At 40.8% G+C, this 25,705-nt stretch overlaps 1 protein-coding gene across 7 annotated transcripts in view; it reads left to right on the top strand.

Annotated features, from left to right (window-relative positions):
* BNC2 (basonuclin 2) overlaps positions 1–25,705 on the top strand; it is a 429,751-nt gene that overhangs the window by 108,243 nt on the left and 295,803 nt on the right. For 2 of the 7 annotated variants that reach the window (XM_032634758.1, XM_032634765.1), the window contains exon 2: positions 24,457–24,657. The exons of 2 other annotated variants lie outside the window; for them this stretch is intronic. In XM_032634758.1, coding sequence (XP_032490649.1) covers positions 24,457–24,657 — 201 coding nt within the window. Of the gene's footprint in view, positions 1–24,366; positions 24,658–25,705 lie in introns of those variants that run through there. 3 more of the 7 variants (XM_032634763.1, XM_032634760.1, XM_032634759.1) reach the window with 2 other exon arrangements.

The following is a 25,705-nucleotide window of genomic DNA, read 5'->3' as shown; positions in this document are numbered from 1 at the left end:
TGGTCTCTCTCTCTGAACTTTTGCTTATTTGGAAATACTTTCAGTTGTTTCCACATGTAACTTTTAGATGTTTATTCCCCTTCGTAGAGTTAGGTATCCTTTTACTGGTTTATTTATTTGGTCTGGAATGTGCCAGGTTTTGAGGCGGTAGCACAGATGCTTTGCTCTCCTTTGAGTGTGGGCGAGTTGCAGAGAATGGCTGTGTGGATGGAAGTGGAGGTGAAGGAAGAGGTATCTTGCTGGGAAGAAATCCATGACAGTGGGGCCCACAGTCCCCAAGTGCTTCTTGAGTAGATGAACTTAATAAGGATCTTAGCGAAACAGTTGCTACACATTGAAAAAGGAATGTTTTTTGTGCTTATAACTGAAGGCAAATTGGAAAATGAAATTCAGCGGGGGAAAAGACCCTCCCATTCACATTTACAAAAATATTTTGATCCAGGCTAAGATAGAGACCATCTTTACCCTTTAGTTTATTGCACAGCTCAGATTGCAAGTTGGTTGAGATGGGGGCAACTTTCCTGAATCATATATCGGTAAATCCTACACTTGTTGGAAGAGGCAGAGGTTTCTTACTCAGAGACACTTCTGCCACCTGGGCTTTGGCAGATAGAAGGACAGGTAGAAGTGGCATTCAGGGACATCTTTTCATTTTATGAAGAGTAGTGAACTGAAGTATAAACACAAACAAGGGTGGGCAGTGGTGACTTGGACAAAGATTCTACCAACTGGCAGTGTGAAATACTTGGTAGATGAACCGTTTTAGTGGGTTTCTCTCAGTTGTGAAAGTGTCGGTTCTCCAGAGGCAGAGGAAGCAATCACAGGCGGTGAGAGGCACTCCTGTAGGGCCTGTCACTCTGTTGGAGCTCGTCTTGGCCCGAGCAATGCTGTCTCCTTGGTTGTGACCCAAGTACCAGGTGTCTGCGCTTTGACAAATGGAGGCCTGGGAGAGCTGAGTAAGGCAGGGACGTTTGGAGTGATTCATTTCAAGTGATATCTAAAGTAAGGGATTGCTGGAACAATCCAGCTGCTCCACATCACCAGGAATATAACTGTATATATGCTTTTTAAAGTTTATTTTGAAGGAGGGTGGAGTTCCCTATGGAGGAGAGGGTGGTGGTGGGAAAATAGGTTATTTTTAAAGGAATACTTATGAAGCTTCAGGGCAGGGGAGGACTGGGCTTACCGATTGATATCTGGGATATGTTTTTATTGTCTAGCAAAATATTGGATGCAGCTGTACGTGTATTACCCTTTGCCAGTGCGAACGTTTGCGTCAGAAACCCGAGTCCATTACCCCTTGCCGTACAACTCGTTTTGATGTGAGAGTGAACACACCTAACTCCACTGCAGATTTCAGAACTATTAATGTGACTTTTATTTCCCTGTTTAGTCACTGAATCATACTGTAGTGTTGGCATGGTAAGTTTTGTAATTTCTTTTCCTGTGCGAAGAGTGCTTTTCTTTTGCCGAACGTTCACTTTTTTTTAGTTAGGCATTATGTCATTACGAAGATTTATAGTTATCTAATAATGATTTATTGTAGTCATTTATTCTGCCAGCTGTGGCACATTTTCAGTGGAATTTGTAAATCAGATTTATACAGATTTATACAGAAATTTACCAGGACATGCATTTCAGGATTTAATAAAATATACTCCAAAATCTTTTGGAAGTGGGTAGTTTTATGCTGACACATTTGGGTGTAAGCTTTACCTTAACAGCCTTTGTTAGTATTCATTCTCTGCCGTGTCTGTCCCATAACCATTGAAAGAGAAATCTCTGAGATCTGTTAGAGTACCCAGTTTTGGGTCGTCCACTTTGCTTGCAGACCATTAATGTCACGTTATGTTTGACCTGGGATGTTCACATGTTTAAGGACACGGAAACATCCTGACACGAGGCTCTGTGAAGTTCCATGTGTTTTAATCACTCTTAAAATGTGTATCCGGAATCATAGCAGAGTGGATCTAGTAGATTATGTTCATTTTGAGGCCTTACGTGTCATATTTTCTCCCCCCCGCTTCTCAGGATTCACCGGCCACTAACCATGTGGAATACATTTAGCTTTGGCAGAGCTGCCAGCTCACACTCCTCCCGCAATTTCTTTGTTATGGTACAAGTTATTATATTTTCTTTTTCTTTCTTTTTAAAAAAGTATTGTTGAGATTTTGTTTGTTTACTTGGTGGTATATATTTGTTTAGAGAAGAATAGAATTTAGAAAAGAAGGAAAGTGTACAGATCCTTTATAATTCGTAATTTTTTTTTTTAATCTGGCAATTTTGAGAGGTTGTCTTTGAAATGCATGATTGCCAAGTAATTTGTAAAAATGACTTGTTCTCTAAGACTGCATGAGAATTTCAGTTCTAAGATGAAACTACAAATTCCCAGCTCCAGTCAGCTGGTAATTTTGTCTGCAGCAGCATGGACCATCTCATTTGACTTACCACTGCTGCCCCAAACACATTGACTTCATTGATCAGTTGTTTCAATATTTGTGAAGCTGTCGTCTTAACGTGCCTCGAAGCTGAAGTTTTAGGTGATATTTAATTGTAGATAAAGCAGTAGACTTGACACTATCTAAGATGGAAAGCAAGCATTTGAAAATATTACAGCCTCTAATTTTTGGCAGTAGTTTGCACATGTTTATGATGTTCAGGTACTAGTTAAGCAGAATGTAACAAGAAAGAGCCCAACTTGTCATCTGAAAGGTAATTCCTCCCCTTTTAATTTTTTTTTGCCACAATATGTGGCAGTGAACAGTTTGTCATCTCATCTCTTATTTCTTAGAAGATATAGTTTTTAAAAGCATTCTTAGCAATACCACACAATAGTTAATTTTGTCATCAGGTAGGAATTCAAGTCACAGTACATTAAAATGGATCTTTTAACCTCATTAGAATGAAAATATTTTAAAAAATAAACGTAATAAAAATATATACATAGTACTGAGCTCTGGAGTTCATCTTGAGTGAATTAATATTTCTAGAAAAATTGTTACAGTTTTTTATATGATTCAGTTGTGTGCTGTATGGACAAGTGACTCTGTGGTATTTGATATTTATTTATTTTTATTTTGAGAAAAAGAAATTTACAGTGCAAGGGAGGCTGGGAGATAGAGAAGTTTTTTTGAAAGGGAACAGAGATGAACTTGAACTTTTCTTGAGATTTCATTGCTGATCTCTTATAGATGTGGTGCCACATTTTCCTTAGAGGCACTTAGCACTTGTACAATGAAAAGATCATGGAGAAATATTGAGCTCTTTATTTTACATTGTTTTCATCTAGTGCTCACAGTGTGCTAGGTATCTTTACCAAGCTTAAATGCAAAAGGAGAGAAAATTTTATATAAGTTCCTCGTTCTGGATTTAGTTTTGACTTTATTAATGTTTTCAGGTTTTTCTTTTGGGCTTACCTGAAAAACTTTTAAAATGATACAAAATTTGGGGCTTCCCTGGTGGCGCAGTGGTTGAGAGTCCGCCTGCCGATGCAGGGGACGCGGGTTCGTGCCCCGGTCCGGGAAGATCCCACATGCCGCGGAGCGGCTGGGCCCGTGAGCCATGGCCGCTGAGCCTGCGCGTCCGGAGCCTGTGCTCCGCAACGGGAGAGGCCACAACAGTGAGGGGCCCGAGTACCGCAAAAAAAAAAAAAAAAAAAAGATACAAAATTTGAACTTACAAAAGAAGACAGAGTTCAGGGATGACAGATCTGTTTCATCTTGTGGGTGAATTTTGACTGACTGGTGGTGAATGCTTTGAGAGGCTGAGGTGCATCAGAGGGAAAAGAAAACGTTCTTGCACAATTAGCAATGCCTGCTGGAGCCGCTAAGGGAATAGTCAGTGGATACGTGACCTGAATTACTCTCCCTAGCAGAGAGACTCCTGAAAGTCACTGTAATCCTTCATGCATTCATGATGTGTTCATACCTTCAACCAAGTTACTTAAAACAGGCCCGAATGCAAGGCGGCGTGCCAAGAGTGGTAAGAATAAAGAGGTGGAGTAGACATGAATTGGCTTTCAAGCCTTGATGGACGGGACGCTTAATTGTTCATAACAAAAATGTGAAATGTGGGGCTTCCCTGGTGGCGCAGTGGTTGGGAGTCCGCCTGCCGATGCAGGGGACACGGGTTCGTGCCCCGGTCTGGGAAGATCCCACATGCCGCGGAGCGGCTGGGCCCGTGAGCCATGGCCGCTGAGCCTGCGCGTCCGGAGCCTGTCCTCCGCAACGGGAGAGGCCACAACAGTGAGAGGCCCGCGTAACGCATAAAAAAAAAAAAAAAAAAAAAAAAGTGAAATGTGGTAGACAGCAGCTTTAGAGAGACCATCATGGTACAGTTCAGAGAGACTGAGTTCTAAGCAAGTTCTAAGGAAGGAGGATATTCAGTTGCAGAAATCTGGCAGATTCTAGAGCTTATTTGTGTTTGCCGATTGGGTATGCCAAGCATTCTGGAGGGATGCCCATTCCTGTCGGACAGGGATAGATGATTGCCTTGTTAAATGTATAGCCCATATATAACATTTCCATAGTGCAAGGCAAGCACAGTAGGTGCTGGAAGGCAGAGGATATGACCAGTCTTCCAGGTGAGTGATAAAGCCATATAATGTCATATGAGATTCCAGCCAGAAATACATGGTAGAGAATGGAGGATAAGCACATTTTCAGTGTTTAGACATTTACTAAGGTCACAGACTATTTTTTTTAAGTAGAAATATTTAACTCTTCAGTACTTGTACTGATACCATATAGGTGTAAAGTATCAAATTTTATCTAATGCATACAATCAAGTGTTAGTTTTAGGAGGTTCCTCCTCCACCATTTTTCCTAACTGGAAATCTTTAAAATATCTTTGGCTCCTTCTTTTCCCTGAAAGCTAAAATTCACTTAAGCATCAGTTCTTGTAGATCCTTTAAAAAACAAAACAACTCGAAATTGTTTCGTTTCTCACTATTATCTAGTGTAGGTCCTCTTGCCATGAAATGGGCTGTCCATTTTCTATTAGTGTCTGGTATAGCGTCAAGTGTCAAGATGCTCGTGACGTAGACAGATGCAAACCCGACAGGCTTCCTTGCTCTTGGAGCTTACATTCTAGGGAGATGTTTGAACATGACATAAATCCCCTAATTGAATACTTCTGCCTCACATCTCTGTTTTCTGGTACACTGTCCCTAGATGAAACACAACTTCCCTTCCTTAACTTTTCAATTCAGAAACTGAAAGTCTAAATTTCAAGGCCTCCTCATTTGCCTGCATGTTCTCTAATTTCTTATTTTACAAACATCCTTCATCTACCTAAGGAATGATGCTTTCTTAGTTTTGTTCATGCCCCTCCACCATTTGGAATGCCCTCCTTGTCTTTTGATAGTCTCCTTAGCCAAAGAAACTCAGGCCATATCCTTCTTTTGACCAAATTTCTTTGGCTCCTGGAAGCAGTGTAACTAATAACACAAGCACTGACTGTGGCACTTCCTATTTTAGCAAGAGAGAGCAGTGATTTATATCTTCTCTTTAACTGGTGTGTTTATGTCTGATCTCTCCAACGACACTGTTAAGTCAGGTAAAAGTAGAAGGCCTGGTCCTTAGTGTGCCAAACACCTTACAAATATGAACACAGTTAAGAACCAGGTAAAACAGTGCTTTGGAGCATCCTGAGGAGATGCAACAAAGCATCTAAGCTTAAGTACCGAACTTCTAAGATAGTTGTTCCCCCTCACAGTTTGCTTAGAACCTGAAAACTCTAAAGTGTGTTTTTTGCTAATTGCTGTTACATAAATATTATAAGAAATGAGAAAAGAGTTCAGAAGCCTATACAGAGAAAACAGATTTCCCATCCCTCCTCTGAAGTAATTTCTGTTGACCAGATTCTTAAAGGTATTTCCAGAAATAGCTTAGTCCAAATATAGAAGTATTTATTACCTCCTCCCCAGTTTTTTTCTTCTTTGCCATAAATGGTAGTGCACTCTATTTACTGTTCTATATCTTGCCTCTTACTATGGTATATTTGGAGATATTCCTTATCAATACAGTAGTACCCCCTTATTTGTGGGGGACACATTTCAAGACTCCAGTGGATGTCTGAAACCCTGGGTAGTATCAAACCATATATATACCTTGTTTTTTCCTATACACACATACCTATGATAAAGTTTAATTGATAAATTAGGCACAGTAAGAGATTGACAACAATAACCAATAATATAACAATTACAACAATATACTATTATAAAAGTTATGTGAATGAGGTCTCTCTCTTTCTCTTTTACTCTCTCAAAATATATGTACAAGTTTCATGCCTTTTCCGTCTCAGCTAAGCACTTACGCACCAAGGCCTTAACTGTAGTTTGCAGTGTTGTAGCACTGCAAAACTAGCACAGATTTCTTTTTCCTTCTTCACAATTTCACAGATAGAAGATGAGTTCTTACCATAGATCTTAGCAACCTCAGCATACGATATTTTCCCCTTTCCTTATTAAGTCAAGAACTCTCACCTTTTTACCTAAAGGAAGCTCTTGAAAGCTTCTCTTTGATGTATCTGAATTGCCAGCATCATTGCTCTAGTGCTTTGGGGCAGCTAGTGAGTAAAATAAGGACGACTTAAACACAAGCACTGTGATCCCGGGACAGTTGATATGATGACTGAGGTAGCTACTAAGCAACTAACGGGCAGAATGCGCCAGACAAAGGGATGATTCACATCCCAAGCAGAACCGAACAGGAGGATGAGAGATTTTATCATGCCGGTCAGATTGGTGTGCATTTTAAAGCTTATGAATTGTTTTATTTCTGAAATTGCCCATTTAATGTTTTCGGACCACGGTTGACCACGAGTCAGTGAAACCTGGGAACATGAAAGGGTAGAGTAGCAGGGACTGCTGCTTCCAGTCTTTTTTTGTTTTCATCTTAACAGTTGCTTAATATTCCTTTAGAAAGGCTTATAATAAAATAAAACAGCAAATTCTAGAAGTGGGAAGGTGGCAGGTATTAGAGATACAAGAAGTAATTACAACTAACTATGAAAGGATAAAATGATGGATTTTAAAATTTAAAAACAGAGCATTCCCAGAGATTCTTTTTTCCCTCCAGGAACAATCAGGGCCCCTCTAGCCCTTAGAAACCCTAAAGGTATCACTACATATTAATTTGGTGTTCGAAATGAAAAAATTTGATTATCAAGAAAGATACGTCCTGTTTAAAAATATATGTTGAATATGCAGCACCTTTTCAAAGAATTCTTGTCTAAAATGGTAGAAATTGGAGAGGCATTGCAGGATATGGGGATGAGCACATCTTTTGAAACCAGACCAACTTGGTCTTGAATCCCCACTTTGACACTTAATATAAGACCTTGGCCAAGTGAGTCAACTTTCTTAGCGTCAATTTCCTTATTGGTAAAATGAGAATAATAAGACCTATCTCATAGCACCTGTGAAGAACAAATGAAAAAAATATTTTATGCTTTCCACAGTACCTGGCATACAACAGGTGCTCAATAAATATAAAGTAACACCCCCCAGACTCTTTGCCTACCCAGAACAATTAATTTCCTAAGAGCTCTGGACACTGAGATCTTACTATAATTGTATCTTTTAGAAAACTTATTATCATAATGCCTTGGACATACTAGGCACTCCAGATTTGTTCTGTAACTCTTAAGGGTTTGGTTTGGTTTTATTCATATTCTTCACCAAAATCCTCAAATCTCTAGAACGAAGTATACACGTACCATGTGAAAATCCCCAACAGCCAAATGCCGGGATCTTAACCAGTAATACATTTGTAAGTGTTTAACAACTAGTTCATGGGGTAGGGGAGCTCCGATCTGTAGCATTTACTGATGTGAATTACCAATGTGAAGTCAACTGGCTTAGAAAATTCCTGAAAGTTTAATGGTTGGTTCTCATTAAGTCAGCAGAGCGGCTTCGTACACTACTGTATCCCCAACACTCTTGACCTGTGCTTTGAACTCGATGTAAAAGCAGTTTGGGAGACCCAGGTCTCAAAAAATGGTCCAGTCTGCCACCTGCTTATTTTGTTACTTTGTCTCAGTTTTCCTGTTTGTATGGTAAAGCAATGGGAGTAGATCAGTTTTCTAAACTTCTTTTGGTGGGGTTTTACAATTTCATGTAGGTGTCTCAGGTTATAGAGACCAAGGGGCCCAGGCTTTATGCTTCTTATCCTGCATGTTCAGTATGAATTTCTTTTTTAAAAAAGGTCTTTATCAGTTAAAAACATGTATGTTTGAGAACCACCGTTACTGAAATAGCTGTCACAAAGCCCATATCTGTAACTGTGGCAAAAGCCCTGATATAGTGACAGGTAATGTATTTACTCACTGCTGATATATATATATATATATATATATATATATGTGTGTGTGTGTGTGTCTGTGTGTATTTTATTGTTATATATATATATATATACACACACACACATATAAATAAATATAAAACAATGTACGGTTTAGGAAAATGCAAAAGGGAACATAATGCATTTCAGTGTTACTTTTGTCAGAGGTAGACATGATAGAAAACATTTTTGGTACTTGACACTTTAAATATGATATTCATTTATGTGTGAATTCTTCATATATGTATGCCATGTTAAGGAGGAGTCACTTATAGGCAGGGGTCGCAAACTCAAATGGCTATAGAGGTCAGGCAAATGATGGAATTGAGGGAAACAAGTGGCTTATAATATGAAGGGGAGTCATGGAGACTGTGCCCATCTGAGAGCACAGCTCCACCTCGGAGGATCGTTGTTATGAAGAAACACAGATTTCTGCTGCTGTATCTTTAGTTCCCTGATACTCCACCCTGTCCCCAACAGCTGGAAATCCATAGTTTCATTTAAAATTTCTTGATTCTGTTTTTAACATGTTGCCTACGAATTAAACACACTTGCACACTCATACATACTCATGAAGGGAGGCAAGCAAAGCAAACTTGGCCTGAGGGCTTCTGGTTTGCAGTCTCTCTTCACACACATATATATGCAACACCTAATATTTATTGAGCGCCTATGTGCTATTCACTCAGCCAAACGTCTTGCACTAATCAAAATGTTTAATCTTCACAGCAATTGGGTGAGCTAGTATTATTTCCTTTTTATAGATGAGGAATTTTGGCTGAGGTCACGCGACTAGTAAAAGGTTCCATGGGTATTCAAACCCGTGTAATCTGACTGCAGAAACACTTGGGCAAAACTGACTCCATGGATATCTCTGACAAGTGCTATAAGCACACACACAAAACACAAATAGCTGAGTATAAAGGGTGGATCGAGACTTATCTAACGTTAGCTCATTTGTGTGCAGTGATACAGTTTGTGTGAACGCGTGCTTGCGTGCTCCCTGGAATACTATCTGCTTTCACACTTTATAAGATTTTTCTGATAAAGCTCAGTGAGACCAGTGTAAAAATTTCACAGGGAGTTTCTATTTCTTTTTGTCACAAACTCTAGACATCCTGAGCTCTGGGGCCAGCATTGTCTCTGTCCGAGGGCAAAAGTTTTCTCCCTTGCCTTTGCCATATTTAAACCCCACCCATGGAAATGCTACAAGTCCTGAGTGATGATCACTTCCTCTGGGAAAGGGTACGAAGAATAAAAGTAAATCTAGCAGGAGGAATAAATCCCAAAAGACAGAGATAAGTACTTGAGGTCAGAGACTGCATCTTTTATAGTTAGTCTACATACCAAACTCATTAATATGAATAATCATCTTAGCTGTAGTGGTTGTAGTAGCAAAAGTAATACAAGAAACTCGTCTTGTCTTACAGTTTTACATCAACTCTTTCATTATTTCTAGGACTCGGGAAGGTCTCTTTGAGAAAGTGATGAGAAAGCGAAGATCTCTCACATGTTTCTCCTTTATTTCCACTTCTTTTTCCTACCCACATAAAATATTTTTCAACCTTAAAACCTCCAGCCTATGGGGGTAAAACTATAAGACTCTAGGAAGAAAGACGTAAAACTGTGTGCAAACATCTATCCATTTAGGTTTTTCCCTTGGGATATTTTGGAACACCATTAGACACTGTAAACCTCTTTATGGTTTGTTCACTTGGTATGGAACGGGAAAGAAAAAATAGAGCCAGTCCCCCCTGGCTGTATTCTTCTCAACACTCTGTACCCATCATGTGCATGGAAAGAACCCAAAACCTTCATTTTCAGAACTGTATCTTAGCCCCTGGCTCCTGGAGAAAACCAGTGTGGTTCAGAAGTGGGATGGGAAGAGTGGTTTGCATTGGCATCAGCCTTGCGGGTGCTTTGGGGCTGGAGCACACTCAGCTGTGGGTTACAGATGCTTGCTCTCCAGTATTAATGTGGCCAGCATGTGAAACCATTGGCACCCACAATGCTACACAAAGGTCCACGCCTCTGATAGTTTGGGAAATAACTCCCAGATGAAGAAATTCCTTCCTGAAGGGCTGGAATACATTCTTGAACAGAAGGTCCTTTTCCAGAGGGGTGGAACCCAGAAAGAGATGCCTGATGATGTTGGACTGGGTACCAGGGACTGTATCATCGAGTGTCTCTGATCTTGGGACCTTTAACTGAAAACAGAAAAAAAAAAAATGCTACTCTAAACCTGAGGTTCATAAGTGCCAAATTCTATGCTGTACATATAGCAGAGAGCTTGGGCACTCAAGCCATTGGATAGTTTCTTTGGAGATGTCAAATGCAAAGCATGAGTGGTGGTGGTTGTCATATGGTGTGACTCTGGGTGTGTTTGAAATGTTTCCACTAATTTTTATTTCTCTGAGCTGTCTCCAAGGTTGGTAGGACCAGAGAAGACTATATGGAAAAGAAAGGAAACAAATATAGGGTTGGTTGGTGCTCTTTGTATGTTCAGTAACCAAGACACTTTTTTCAGGTCCCCTTCTCACTCATGAGGCCTGTGCTTCCTTCTAACAGGACATGTGAGAGAGCCGGGATGTTTCCATCCCCCATTCAGTGAGTGCGCTAGTCTTCTCGTTCAGGTGCAATTTCCAGTGAAATAGTAGCTTGTAAGTATTCAGAAGTTAGTTTATTGACTCTTATTGCACTTCTGAGCACCTAATAAATAATTTATTAGTCTGATGGATATGTGGCTACCTAACTATGGGTCATGAAATATGCACTATTCTTCTAATACACTGTAGGGAGACCTGTTTATAAAGTATTTAGTATTGGTTTTATAATGCACCGTTGACAACAGAAGACCACGAAGCTCAAAGATCAATCTCATGTTGGCCCACAGTAGTAATGCTGCTTTATAAGGCATCTGTGACAGGTCACTTAGACAGTGGTCCTCGCAGAAAGGACTCTGTTAGGAAGGCGGTCTGGAGTGGCTGCAAGCACAGCGGATGACTGTCTTTGTCGAGGTCCCCGAGGTGACTGGTGGTTGCTGATGCTGGCCAGGTGTTGGAACTCAGCATTTCCCAGTTCTCTATGGGGAATCTGGACTGAGAGTGCCCCGACAGTGCTAATGCAACCACCACTGATTGTACAGAGAGCTGGGGTGACTTTGTCTCACAGTTGCAGTTCTGGAGACCTGGATTGCAGGAAGGAGCGGGTCTAAGCTTTCCTCAGCTTCCTCTCATGTTTGCTGATGAAGTGACATTGTTCCACATCTCCCAGTCCTTCATTCAAGTCACAGATGTGACACAGCATAACTTAAAAAACATTTTTTTTATTGTAGTTGATTTACAATGTTGTGTTAGTTTCTGCTGTACAGCAAAGTGATTTAGTTATACATATATCCACTCTTTTTTAGTTTCTATTCCCATATAGGTCATTACAGAGTACTGAGTAGAGTTCCCTGTGCTGTACAGCAGGTTCTTATTAGTTATCTTTTTTTTTTTTGCTGTACTCGGGCCTCTCACTGTTGTGGCCTCTCCCGCTGCGGAGCGCAGGCTCCGCGGCCATGGCTCACAGGCCCAGCCGCTCCGCGGCATGTGGGATCTTCCCGGACCGGGGCACGAACCCGTGTCCCCTGCATTGGCAGGCGGACTCTCAACCACTGCGCCACCAGGGAAGCTCTAGTTATCTATTTCATATATAGTAGTGTGTATGTGTCAATCCCAATCTACCAATTTATCCCTCCCCCACTTTACCACCTGGTAACTGTAAGTTTATTTTCTACATCTGTAACTCCGTTTCTGTTTTGTAGATAAGTTCATTTGTACCTTTTTTTTTTAGATTCCACTTTTATAAGTGATATCATATGATATTTGTCTTTCTCTGTCTGACTTTACTCAGTATAACAATCTCTAGCTCTGTCCATGTTGCTGCAGATGGCATTATTTTGTTCTTTTTCATGGTTAATATTCCATTGTATACATGTACCACATCTTCTTTATCCATTCCTCTGTTGTTGGACATTTAGGTTGCTTCCATGTCCTGGCTATGGTAAATAGTGCTGCAATGAACATTGAGGTGTGTGTATCTCTTGCTGGTGGGCATGTAAACTGGTACAGCCACTATGGAGAACAGTATAGAGTTTCCTTAAAAAAACTAAAAATAGAGCTACCATATATATGATCCAGCAATGCCACTCCCGGGCATATATCCAGAGAAAGCATAACGTTTTTTGATTTTTGTTTGCTTTGGGGAATTTCATTAGCCAGGAAGAAGTTCATAGATATTTAAAAAGACCTACCTAGTAAACACTTAGATTTGGGGGACATCTAAATAAAAATTAAATAACTTCATCCAAAAGTCACTTCTCAGTGTTTCACTTTCTTGATGAGAACTAATCCTGTAAGAATGCTATGAGGTAAAGAAATACAGTGTATTATTGCATGTCAGGGTGTACATTTCAAACAAGGCATTTTTCAGTTTTGCATTAAGAGCTCCTTGCTGCTTCTAATATTCTACTTTCCAGATTGGGAAATGGGAGCTACACTTTCTTGAACCCAGTCCACTTACTTGTAACTTTTCAGAGTTTTGCAGGAACCAAGACTGAGTCCTTTCTGCAGTTTGCCATTTCTTTTATTCATTTCTCGTTGATTCAGTTTCATGTTACCCTCTCCAACTGTACCAAACACTTTCTACTCTCTGTTGGTCCTTGATTTCTTCCTGTCCTGTCTCTCTTAGCAAGTGCCCTCATCTTTCCTGAGATGGTCATGTCCTTTGTGTAGCTATCATTTATTGAGCATTTACTATGTGTTAAGCACTCTGTTAGGCCCTGGATTACCAAAGATAGATAAAACTCTCTTACTTTCAACAAGTGAAAAGCTTAGTGGGGGGAGATGGATAGTAAATTGGCTTTCTACATGAGCACTTTTGAGATATATATATTTTAACCACAGAACTTTTTCTCTTCTTACCCTGGTTTCTGAGAAAAAAATTTTTCTTCTCCCTTCAAGGGTACCCTTTTCATTTGTTTTCTTGATCGCATTCTCTCCTAGAACCCTTTTTTTTTTTTTATCATTTTCCCTCTAGCTTAGATCTTCAGTATCCTTTTCTCCCCTGGCTTTGTCCCCTTTGCCTGTGATACTTTTTCTTCCCTGTTGTGAGAAACAAGCAATCAACACACTAACACAACTTCTCCCAGGCCCTGCAAACTCTCAGACTTTACTTGCTTTCTTTGCAGAATTTCTCCATAGAATGTTTGCCCTTTTCTGCCTCTTTTGTCTTTGTACTTTGCTTACTTCTTCACTTCTTTCCAGTCTAGATCCTCTAACTTCTATACCTATCTGCCCACTAAGACATTTCTCTTAGGACACAAAATATAATTATAAAATATCGCAACCACAAACATATATGAGGAATGGGATAATGAACAGCCATTTATTGAAGCTTAAGAACGAATCATGTACAAATACATCTGAAGCCCTGGGTTAACATCCCAATTACATTGTAGCCACTGCCATTTCCTCTATCCAATACCTGCCCTCCCATCCTCAAGCAGGATTCTGATTTTGGTATTTATCGTTCCCATGCATTTTGTTTTGCTCTTATTATATTTACTACTACTTGTTACTGTACTTGGTTTTACTGCACTCTAAATGTAGCATTGTTTCTTAGAGCATTTAAAACTCTCTAAACTCTGACTTCTCCTGCCATTGAGAACATTGGACAATCACAGTGCCCCTGTTCATGCTGCTCCTGTCTTCTCCCACAGTAACTGTGGGTATCCCCCAAGATGCTAACTTTGGCCACTTTCTTTTACCTATTGTGTCCCTTCTCTATTGATGATTCTCAGATCCAATAACTACAGTGTCAACCTATTTTCTGAATGTTTCTAGTTGCCTAGTCACCAGCGTGACCTACTGTTTTCTCAAACTGGGCTTACCGTATATGCCCACCAACTCGTTTGTTCCCATGTCTGTTGAGAGTGCGACCAGTTTCCTGTGCTCAGAATATCAGAGCTTTAGTGTCACCTTTGGCTCTTCTCATTTGTTACGCACATCAGTCATTCTTGTCCCCTGGATTTTATCTCCATGCTGTATCTTGCTCTTTTTTCCTCAGCCCTATTGCCTGTAGTCTTTTTACCCAGATTGTTATAATAGCTATCCTAATTGGTATCTTTGCTTCTGTCTTTTCACACTTCAGTCCGTCTGTCATGCTGTTGCCAGATAAATCCTCTTCAAGTACAGCAATGTTCATACTGTACTGCTGTTGAGAAGCTTTCAGCGGTCTTGACTGTTGATGGATAACAGGATAAATAGCAACTCTTCCTAGTGACATACAGGACCCCTCCCATTATAATAGTTCCCACTGACCAGTCTACCCCTTTCATTCATCATCGCTCTACACGGATTCCACCTTAACGTTCTAGTCCAACTGGACCACTTCTTTTGGGTGTCTCCTTTCCATTGGCCTCGGTACTCTGATTCAATTTTTGACAGCTCTCACTTCTCTACTTTTTTTAAAAAAAATTTTTTGGCTGTGCCATGCGGCATGTGGGATCTTAGTTCCCCGACCAGGGATCAAACCCACATCCCCTGCGTTGCAAGTGCAGAATCTCAACCACTGGACCACCAGGGAAGTCCAGTGGACCACTTCTTTAGGAAAATTACCAGTTCTTAAGTTTCAGGGCAAATGCTGCTTCTGCTTAGAAACTTTCTCTGCCCATACCAGCTGGAAGGAATCTCCTTTTCTTAAGTCCTATACAGTTTGGCTGCTACCTCTACCTATCACGTTGTTTTATTAAGGTTGTTTTTGTACATGGCTTATCTGTACTAGATTGTATCTGGCTTATCTGTACTAGATTGTAAACTTCTCATGAGCAGGGACTATGTTTTAACTTTCGTGTTCCCCACACCTTCTTGTAGTTGGCAAGTAGGGCTTTGATCAGCATTCCCTAACAGTGGCTAAAAGTGCTTAGTTTAAAATATGTCTTTATAACACATGGAAGAAAAGGGAGCTAGAAACTGAGCTAGTCAGGGCAAAAGTGTATACCTTATCAATCAGCAAATTATTCACTTCTTCCCACTTTGTTACTTCCATTCTCTCTAGAACTTATTTAATGGTTGGCTGCTGTCAGCCTTAGAGACTGTTAACTCTTAAAAAGTGTTTAGGTGGTCAGAGGAGTGGATTTGCAATTGTTTTTGTTTTTGATCTGTTTTGATGTACTAAGTGTCTCCAAATAATACTGTCTGCAGAGTATGTGTAATTTCCTTCCCAGTCTCTCAACAGGCATGCCTAGCATCCACTCCAAATAGCCATAGTCACAAGTCAGAGGATAGGCTTAATGAGCAGGGCGGGCAAGCACCTTTCAGGATCCCCTGTTGTGGGGTTGATGCTGCTCAAGTTGAGGTATGTTTAAGCCTCTTGGATACACTCCCATTCTGGCACCGCCTAGGTAAGGTATCTCTCACCTAAATATTTGTCTCACTCCCTTTTCCTGTCTTTCACACTCATCACCATTTTGTGAAACTCAGGTATTTGCTTGATTCCTCACACTTATTACCTTTAAAGAAATCATTGCAAGCAGTACATTTAGTGGCAGTTACATGAATGATTTTTGAATGTGATGAGGTATCTGTCTTCTTCTGCCCCTTCTCTTTTCTCTCCCACTCCCCCCTTAGTTTTTCTTTTCCCTCCCTTTTTTCTTTCTTTTACATAGTTCTAATTTATTGTTTTCACTGTTTTTACTAGCAGTACCACTCACAGTAGCAGTAGTAAACTTTTAGAACCGAAGTATAACATGCATACAGAAAAGTGTACAGATGATAAGGGTATATGGCTTGGTGAATATTTACAAAGTGATCATACCCAGAACCACCAATGAGATGGAGATACAGGACACCACCTGGACCTCAGCAGCTTTCCTTGTGCCTCTTGTAGTCACTACTCCCCACAGAAGGTCATCACTATTCAGAACTAAGTTACCCATTAATTCTTCCTATTTTTAATATGCTGTTAATGAGTTTCTGGCATCTTCTGAGTTCCTTAATTTTGAAAACAATATTCAGGTTTATTCAAATTTGCTTTGTTTCAACATTTTTTTCATTTAAATAAGTATATCTATCTATCTATATGAAATAGCCTCTGTGGTTTTCCGAGGATTATGAAACTTCACATATACTAGTATTTCACTTTTTTTTTTTTTTTTGCGGTACGCGGGCCTCTCACTGTTGTGGCCTCTCTCGTGGCGGAGCACAGGCTCTGGACGTGCAGGTTCAGCGGCCATGGCTCGCAGGCCCAGCCGCTCCACGGCATGTGGGATCTTCCCAGACCAGGGCACAAACCCGTGTCCCCTGCATCGGCAGGCGGACTCTCAACCACTGCGCCACCAGGGAAGCCCAGTATTTCACTTTTTAAACTTATTTTTTAAGTTTGTGAATTTCATTTCAGAGGGTACCATCAGCAGAGTTGCTCTTTTCTGTGACAGCTCTAAAAGCAGTTGGATTAACTGGGTGCCCAAGAATCTCAATCTTCCTTCCCGACAGTAATTTGAACTATTATTGTGATAAGTTCACTGGGGCTGCGAGTTTCTTGGGTCTGCAGACTTTAGAAGGAAGCAAATAGAGAAATTAGCACTGTCTTTACAGCGCTTGTAGCTCTTCATGGTTATACAAACTAATTGCCCGCTGTATGCTCCCCAGCCTGTTTTTTGATGCTCATTTAAGGAAACACGTTACTGGTTGTTTTCCTCTAGACTTTCTCATAAAACATGAACTTTACATTATGGTAGGAAGAAGGCATTGTCACTGTTCATAGCTGAGAAAAGATGAATAAAGTCACTTTTCTGTCTTTAAGCCAAAACAGAGTAGGTAAAAGATTTCATTTTTTGTTTTTTGGAGGCTCGAGATTCATGCCAACCTCAGATGCAAATTTGCATCTGCAAATGTCCTGATTCTAAGGATTCATCATTTCCCTAACATTTTATAAACGACCTCATCTACCACACCCTACCCAAGTTCTCTTTATTTAAAAAAATTTTTAGAGCATATCAAGGGATTATGGCATTTGGATATATCCCTGAAAACACATCCTTGATGTGTTTCTCTGAAATTGAGGCCCTGATTAGGCTGTCAGCAGATGCTGTATCACATCGATTGCGCCAGTTGGTACAGAGACAAGTGTCAACCAGAGCGGTTTCTCCCTTTTGCCATAGAGGGATGAAGTGTTTAGGTAGTATTTGCTTATGGGGGATGTTCCTGCCACTGCTGAAAGTGATTTAAATCTCTGTCCTATTCAAGCTTAATTTTAGGAGGCCTGTTTTCCCCATAGTCTGAGATCACATTATGATGTTTTCAGTGCACAAGCTTCTCCCTCAGTGTAGCTGATCAATTTTTTGGGTACAGCAGTTATTATTGTTGTTATTTTTTGGTCATGTGCTCTCCTATGGTATTCCTGTGAGTAAACACTAGAGCATTTAGTACCCATGATGCTTTGGCAAAAAAACAAACTAACCAAAAATCAAAGGTATGCCTGCGTTTCTTGTGCCCTGAAATCCTCAAGCTATTCTGGCTGAGGTTTCTATATACTGAAATGCCCAGTGCAGGCTGCCAGGGCTGTCTGGAGAAGGTGTAGTTGTAAACAGTTTTAAATTGTAACATGTACAATTTTAACACAGAACCTCGTAGAGGAGAGAGGGGCCAGTGATTGAGACTGGCAATCCAAGGGGACAACACCATGTTTTTCCTCCTTCATTTGAATCTATAAAGATCCTTAACTGCATTTTGAATTGGTTAATCCGTGAGCTGTCAGCCAAATTTATGTCCCAGAATTTCAGAGAATAAGCAATAGGATTGATGTCTCCAAAGAGGAAGATTTATAGAAGACTACAGGTGCATAGTTCAGTCCATCCATACACAAGCGGGCACAGGGTTAGATTCAGTAGTTGGCAGCATGCATTATCTTTTTAATCTGGATTAAAGGCGGCTGCATTCAGGTGTGCCTAGATCATCTGGTAAATTGAGACACGAATGAGAATTGTTAACTAAGAAGTGTTTTCCGGTTTCCTTAAAATTTAAATGCAGGGATCCAACTAGTAGAATCCAGAAATTTTCTTCAAGATCATCAGACTTTGCTTCTGTAGAATAATTGGCGGTTGAAAGAGGGGTACTTCAACCCTTACAAGGCTGGTAATGGAAGGAAATTAGGAGCCAGTGGAGAGTGGGAGATGTAGGTGTGATAGGTGAATCCCCTTCAAGGGGAGAGATGTGTTCATATCTGAACTCTACCTTAAAAGCTGCTTTTTAATCTCCTTTCCTTCCTTTCCCCCAAACATGCAGGCAGAGCAGAGTAATAGTTCATCTTTTTGTATGATATTTTTTGGGGGAGGGGTGAATTTTCACTGTCTTGGCATCAAATGACCTATATGACTCAAGGGAAAACAGGCAGCTTAGATTATGATACAATTATTCACAAAGGGGAAACCTCAGTGGAAATTATTGTTTTACGTTTTCTCTATTCTTTACAGTGAGTCAAAGAATTTTCCCCCTTAGCGTCACGTAGAAAATGAAACTTTACGCAATAAAAAGTAGGGATGGCAGGTCTCAAAGGGGAAAAAGGTTGCTGTCAACTTTTTTCCTCTGGAATATGGAAATTTGGGTGGATTATCTGCTCAGAGGAGGTTTCCTTTATTAATTCTTTTTCCTTTTTACACTTAAGACATCTGTTAACATTTCACACAGCCCAACAGATGTTGCAAAGCAAGTCCCGTACTTTGTTCTCAAGAAAAATGACTTTTCCTCAATTGGTTCCCCGCACCTCTGTGACTGGGCCCAGCCTGCTGCTTCTGCATAATTTGCATATATTAAGTTATATACCTTAATGCCATATGAATTTGTAGCTTCAGCATTCTTTTTATGCTGTAAAGTGTGATTTGATTAGAAACTAGTTTACATGTTGAGAGGTCATAACATTTAAAAAATCTCCGTTGAGAATGGCAGCCTAATTCCACAGATAGGATTGGATAGCCAATTATTGAATATTTTTCTCTATAAAATATGTGAAGTACAAAAGCTTGAGTTGTTTTGCCACAAGGAAGTGCTGATTGTCATGCGATGTGGAGCGTCATTTTTATTATTTTGGCAAGAACAGGGACAGTTTTGTCTTGACAGGCCATTAGATGAATACCAGCTTGTGTCACATGAAAAACCACTGATCTTTAACCCAGCTCTGTACTTAACCAAGCCTTGAAAATGAATAGTGAATAAAAGAAGAGCAAAGGCCAGTTTACTGTCATTACAGATTACAGAATCTGTTAACAGCTGCTGAACTGAACCCAGGGAATTACAGGTATTGTTCCGTGAACCAGCAGAAGTCCTACAGATGCTTGTTAAACTGTGTATATAAATTGTACATTTATTTGATATTTGCTTAGGATTTACATTGTTGGAAACATAGCTATAAAAAAGGAAAATTCTTGAGTAATTTCTCAGTGTACTAAATGTATGCCTTTATCACAAAGCCATATATATTTATATGAAACTATCTCAGTGATGCTTCCTTACCTCCACTTATGGAACTTATTTTAAGAAAGCAATGTGCCTTTAAAAGAATTAGAATAAGTATCCAAAAGAAAAGAAAAAGTATGCAGTCCCCCCCCCTCCAAAAAAAGAAGCCCACATACAAACACGCAAACAAAATCCTTCGCTCATTTGTTTCTTCAAGGTGTTCATTGTGCCTCCATATCTGCACCAACATGTGAGTTTTTTTTTTTTTTTTTAATGGAGGGAAAAACCTAACCCACCTCAATACCCAAATATTGAAAAGATCAGTTAACATTTACAACAGTCAGTTGTGGGAATTGTTGCTTACAGAGCTAACAAAAAAGAACACACTTTCTTACCCTGCTGGTGGAATTGCATTGTGCCTCCCTGTAGTCTTGTTATCCCACACTAACTGAAATGCAAAATTCTTTGCAAACTAATTGGATCTCATTGAGGGTACATGCACAGTATGTAGTTATATGCAAAAGGTTTTTAAGAATAAAATTTCTCTGTAATTACAACTTTTGATTATGATCTGAGACATTGGTATCTATAGTATGGATACCAATGGACTATAGATACCAATAGGACTATTCTTTGTAGAATATCTATATCTCTATATATCTAACTTTTTTTACAGAATTACTCAAAAACATGAGCTTTGAAATGCTTGGTAGAGTACCAGCTCAAAAGTTAGGGGAAAATGTTTATTTACAGCGTCTATAAAATTGGATTTTGTTAAAGTCCTATGAAAATAAAGATTTTTTTTTTTAATTTAGAAATTTAGTATCTTAGAGCCAGTACACTGAAGTCATGTTAATAGTGTAATCCTTTTCTTGGAACATTTTAAATGTGAAAACATCATAAACATCAGAAAGCACTTCCAAAAGCTGTTGTCTTTTTGTTTTTTCCTTCCGTTCTCCAATCTATTTTAACATTGTAAACTTCATTTGAGTTTTTTACTTTTGTGTAAGTGTATTTCTGCTACATGTCGTGGTGAGGTGGAGGTATTCACATTTCCATAATATCTTTAATAACTTGGGTGCCATTTAGACCTAGTTGGTGTACTTCTTCTTCCCATGGTCCATCTCTCACTATCAGTAAGGGTGGGAAAGCCAAAACATAGCCTTTAGGATTTGTGATTCTTTAAGTGGAAATACATGGAATCAGGAGAGCAGAAAAACAATTACTGTGTAAGTGATGCCTGCTTCTACTCCCCTAGTTTTAAGTAATTTTAATACAAATGATTCCAGACAGTTATTCTACAATCTTCAGACTATATAGCCAGTGGACAAACTCAAAAGTCATCTTTGTACCTAGTGGGTACATAGTTTTTGTACCTGTGTCCTTAAAATGATACAGGTGTCCTGCTTGCTAGACAGAAGATTATCTATCCTAAGACTGAGGACTCTGCATGCTGTGTTTAGATGTGGAAGTGAGTGGGAAGTTCTAGGAGTCAAATTTGTATTTTGAAAACTGGATTTAAAAATGAATGTTTGAAACTTAAAATCTGTAAAGCACAGCATGTGTACATGCTTGAGGTTTTTGTTTTAGTTGACTCGTTCACTCATTTCTTGCTAAGTCTGGGTTAATTGTTGTCTCATTGTAATAAAGCTTGTCTTCTTTGTAGACTATTCTTACAAGCAAGTTAAAATTTTGTTTGATCAAATCCATTTAGCAGGTGCAGAATTGCATGGTAGAGTTGTAGGTAAAAAAAAAAATTTTTTTTTAAACCGTAGAAAGATAACTTGGTGCTTTTGAGGCTTGTGCCTTGGCAGTTATGTGCCAGATACACGTTACACTGTAGACCTGTTTCATCTAGAGCAACTCAAGCTTTGCTCTCTGAAAGAGTTCCGTTTGCCTACTCTGGGTAGCATTTTGTCAGACGACTGCTGGCCAGGCAGACTAGATTTGGATGTATTAGCTAGTCAGCCTAATAACCCTGTACAGACTGTATTGATTTTCTAGGAGGGAGTTTATGAACTAAATAAACTTGGGGTTGGTGTCTTAATAAACTGCTTCTCTCAGTCTGTCACATTTAGTTACTGAGCTGTGCAGTTTAGGGGGAAAAAAGGCTAATTCTGTTACAGATTGTTCACAGCAGGGTCTCCAAATTAGCCCTTTGTTTTGTAATGCCACCTTGCTTGGGCTCGCTTTGAGCACATTTCTCAGTTTTGCCCTAATGAGTTGCAACACTGATAATGTGGCTGATGATCTTTCATTGATTTCACTATCACTTGCTTGTCTGGTAATTGATCCATTGCTGAGCCTCTAGTTAATTATATCGGCTTTGACATGGCCCAGTCCACGGGGAATTTCAAGTCTTGCAGAATAACAGTTTTAATAAAAGAGTCTATTACTGCAGGTGCTTGCTGCTGCATGCCAGTTGATTTTTGTGGTGTGTGTGTGTGTGTGTGTGTGTGTGTGTGTATGTGTATGTGTGGTTGGTGAGGAGGGGATACCTGGGAAAGGAGAGGACCACAGGACTGAGAGAAAGGAGGGGTGGGGGCTGGAAGAAGAGGAAGAGGGAGTGAAGGAGAGAAGAAGGAAGGAGGGGGAGCTGAGAGGGTGAAAGCAGGAGAGCCAGAGGCACGCTAGAGAGAACACGCAGGCAAAGCGATACAACAGAGCCTGCAAGGAGCGAGGAGGAAGCTTGCTATTGACAGTGTCCTTAAGCCTCCCACAAATAACAGCCATTAGTGGGAAGGTCAGGAGCTGAGCATGCAGCTTGACTGAGGCACTGAGTGCCACTTCAGAAATCAAGAGGCTAGCAAATTTTAGAGGGAGTTTAAATGGGTAATAGCTAGCTGTAAAGGTACAGTCACTGTTGACAATTGACTCACAGGGTCTTTTTCCGCCCTCTCCCCGCCAAGAATATTTTATTGACCACAGGTGGACTTAATATATTTTAAGGCAACAATTCTTTGGGTTTTTGTTTGTTTCTCTTCAGATATTGAATTTGCTGCTTTTGAGACTTGTTTTGTGCTTAATGGTGGTGAACCGGAGGGAAGTTTAACAGAAAAGCTTTCAGGAGATGTCGGTTCTAGAGGGGAAGGCACATTTGTGTCAACACAGTGCACGTTTTCTCATCTTTTCTCATTGTCCACTAATGACACCGAGCTGCCACGGAAGCTCTTTTCTGTTTCTTTTGTTGTTTCAGAGAGTAAGGTTTATTGTTATTCTTGAGTTAAGAGAGAGCAAGGAGAGTGGTACATTTGTCCTCGGTATTTGTAGGTGGTCGAAGATTAATGTGCCTTACATTTTAAGTTTAGGAAGGATGGCTTTTTGCTGCTGACTACTTTTATGAGATGACATGAATTTAGCTTTCCATTTTGGAGTTACTGCGTAGGTACAGTGTGTTTTGTTCAGTTCTGCTTTTCCATGAAGAAGGTAGATAAATATGATCTAATAAATAGATGTTGTGTTTTAAACCTGGTTTAATTAAAAATATGACACGCTATCGAGGTTATATTTCATCAGGCCGGAAAACGTTATAGAATTTTCCATGGAGATCTTGAATGAAAAATGGAGTTTTTATATTCATTACTTTTTACCTGAAATGGGGCAGGCTTGTTTTCTTCATCTTTTTCTTTTTTATAATTTGAAAGGATATTGTAGAGGCTTCATCCAGGAACTTTAACAAAGGGTTTTTTTTTTTTCTACTTTTGAGCTTTAAGAAAAGGTACACTTTTCCCCTTTCCCCTTCAGTTTCTTATTGTTCAACATCCAATGGAGTAATTGATGCTCTGAGGGAACTGGGTAGTAAAGAGTGTGTATTTATTTTGCAGATGTTTATTGTGCATCTTCTACGTTTAGAAAACTGCTAGGTTTATTTATTTACCTTTTAGAGTGTAAGGTCATGTCTCTGTGTATATTATTTTTCTCTAGAAGTTTATATGTGGTTATAAATAGTCCAGTACATACTATATGACTTTTAGGAGCTAACATTTTAGACAACACCTAAGCCAACTTCACATTCTCTTATAGCTGAGTATTTTTCTTTCTTCCAGTGTAATCAGGGGGAAAAAAATGTTTTTAAGCCGGGCGGTTTACAAATGTTAAAGCAAAGACTGATGTCAGATATTGCATGCTATACCCGAGAGCATTGTTGGGAAAAATTCCCTGGGAAGGGCCCCAGTCTCTCCTTGCCCCGTGGACCATCCCTGATCATGGTGCTGCTTGGAGTGTACATAAGTGCGTATCTCTCTATCCGTGTGTCTGGAGAGGGGTTAGTGCAGGGTGTCATTTAGTGCCTGACAGTGGAACAGTGCAGTTGACTCTTAGCTCTGCTATCCAATGACATGCAGTGGCTGAGAGTTTGAAGCTGATGGTTGGGTCTCCAGTGCTGCCGGCACACCTGACAGGCAGCTGTTAAACCGAGCAAAGGCAAGCTCGGGGAGTCACAATCTATGCATAAATGATAGGGGTATCTGTGCAGAAGGTGCGAAAGAAGCTCTGACCCCCTCCTTCCCCCAAATCTCCCCCTTCCCCAGTGAAATGCACAGTTCAGCCAGCTTCTTAACTACACTACACTCCTGCTACTGGCTGCCAAGAGGCTCAAAAAATCCACCTTCACTTTTCAGTCAGAAGAGGCAGAAGTGGATGTGAGAGAAAGAGAGACACAGAGAGACAGAGAGCCAAAGAGGGCAAGAGACTTGACTTTAAGAGACTGCTGTACTGACAACTCCATGCAGTTCGGAACCAGAACGACTCCGGCTGAACCAGGGTTCATGGGGACATGGCAAAACGCTGATACTAACCTCTTATTCAGAATGTCCCAACAGGTAAGTTACTTTCATTTTTTTTTTTTTAAAGGAAACCTTGAATTGTTACGTGCACTTTTGTTTCTGGTATTTTCCTTACTAAACATTTTTGAATTGTGATCACTTCGTAGTTGGGTTCTGTTATGTCATAACTGTTATTGGAACGTGCAGGGTTACTTCACGGCTTCCCTAAGGGCTACTTACAAGAAAAGGGGGGAAAGGATACCGAAGTAGAAGAAAGCAAAGGGTCTGTGGCAAAGTTTCACAGTCCAGCCTGGGTCCTGGGTCAGGGGAAGACTTCATTTATTTCTTTGTTTTCTGTTAAAAATTAAAAACAACCACAACACCCCCCACCCCCACCCCCCGCCCCATGTTATCTTTCTATCTGCATTGATCACTTCATCCAAGTGGCTGCTGTCTCGGAGTAGGTTTACCAACCTCACAGCCATAAAATGCAGGGGCCCCTCGGCCCTGCCCGACGGACTTCCCGGGGCTGGAAGCGGCTCGACTCTGACCCGGGCCGGGAGAGGATACTGCGCAAGAGCCGCTGGCAGCGCCGAGGGGCGCGGGTGGAGGCGGCGTGTGTGGCGGGCTGAGCCACCGGCGGTCCCACTTCCTCCGTGCCGCCGCCGCTGCCGCCTCCTCCGCGCTCGCCCTTCGCTCCCGCAGCGCCCGCTCGGCTCCCGCCCGCCCGCCCGCCCACCGGCCGACGCACTCACACTCGGGCAGCCTCGGCGTCCTCCCCAGAGCCGTCCTCGGGCTGGCCGGCTGCGCCGCCGCTGGCTCTGCGGGGAGAGCCGCGTGTCCGCGCGAGGCCGCCGGCGACTGCTCATTAATCAGCGGAGTCCGCGGCTCGTACTACGTACCGTGCGCTCGGTGGTACCTACGCGCCCCGCGCGCCCGGCTCCTCTTGCACAATCACTGGCTCTGCGGCTCCGAGGGGGAGCGAGGGGGAGAGGAAGCGAAGGGAAACAACCCAGAAACTTTCATCTTGGACTGTGCTCAAGCGAGGGAGGGAAGTTCCCTGGTGCCTCCCTCCCAGACACGTCTTTTCAAAAGCCTCCACCAG

The sequence above is a fragment of the Phocoena sinus genome, chromosome 6 (genome assembly GCF_008692025.1).
Source record: "Phocoena sinus isolate mPhoSin1 chromosome 6, mPhoSin1.pri, whole genome shotgun sequence".
In the NCBI taxonomy this organism is placed as follows: domain Eukaryota; kingdom Metazoa; phylum Chordata; class Mammalia; order Artiodactyla; family Phocoenidae; genus Phocoena; species Phocoena sinus.
Note: the sequence above shows the minus strand (reverse complement) of the source record. Positions and strands in the feature narration are given on the sequence as shown.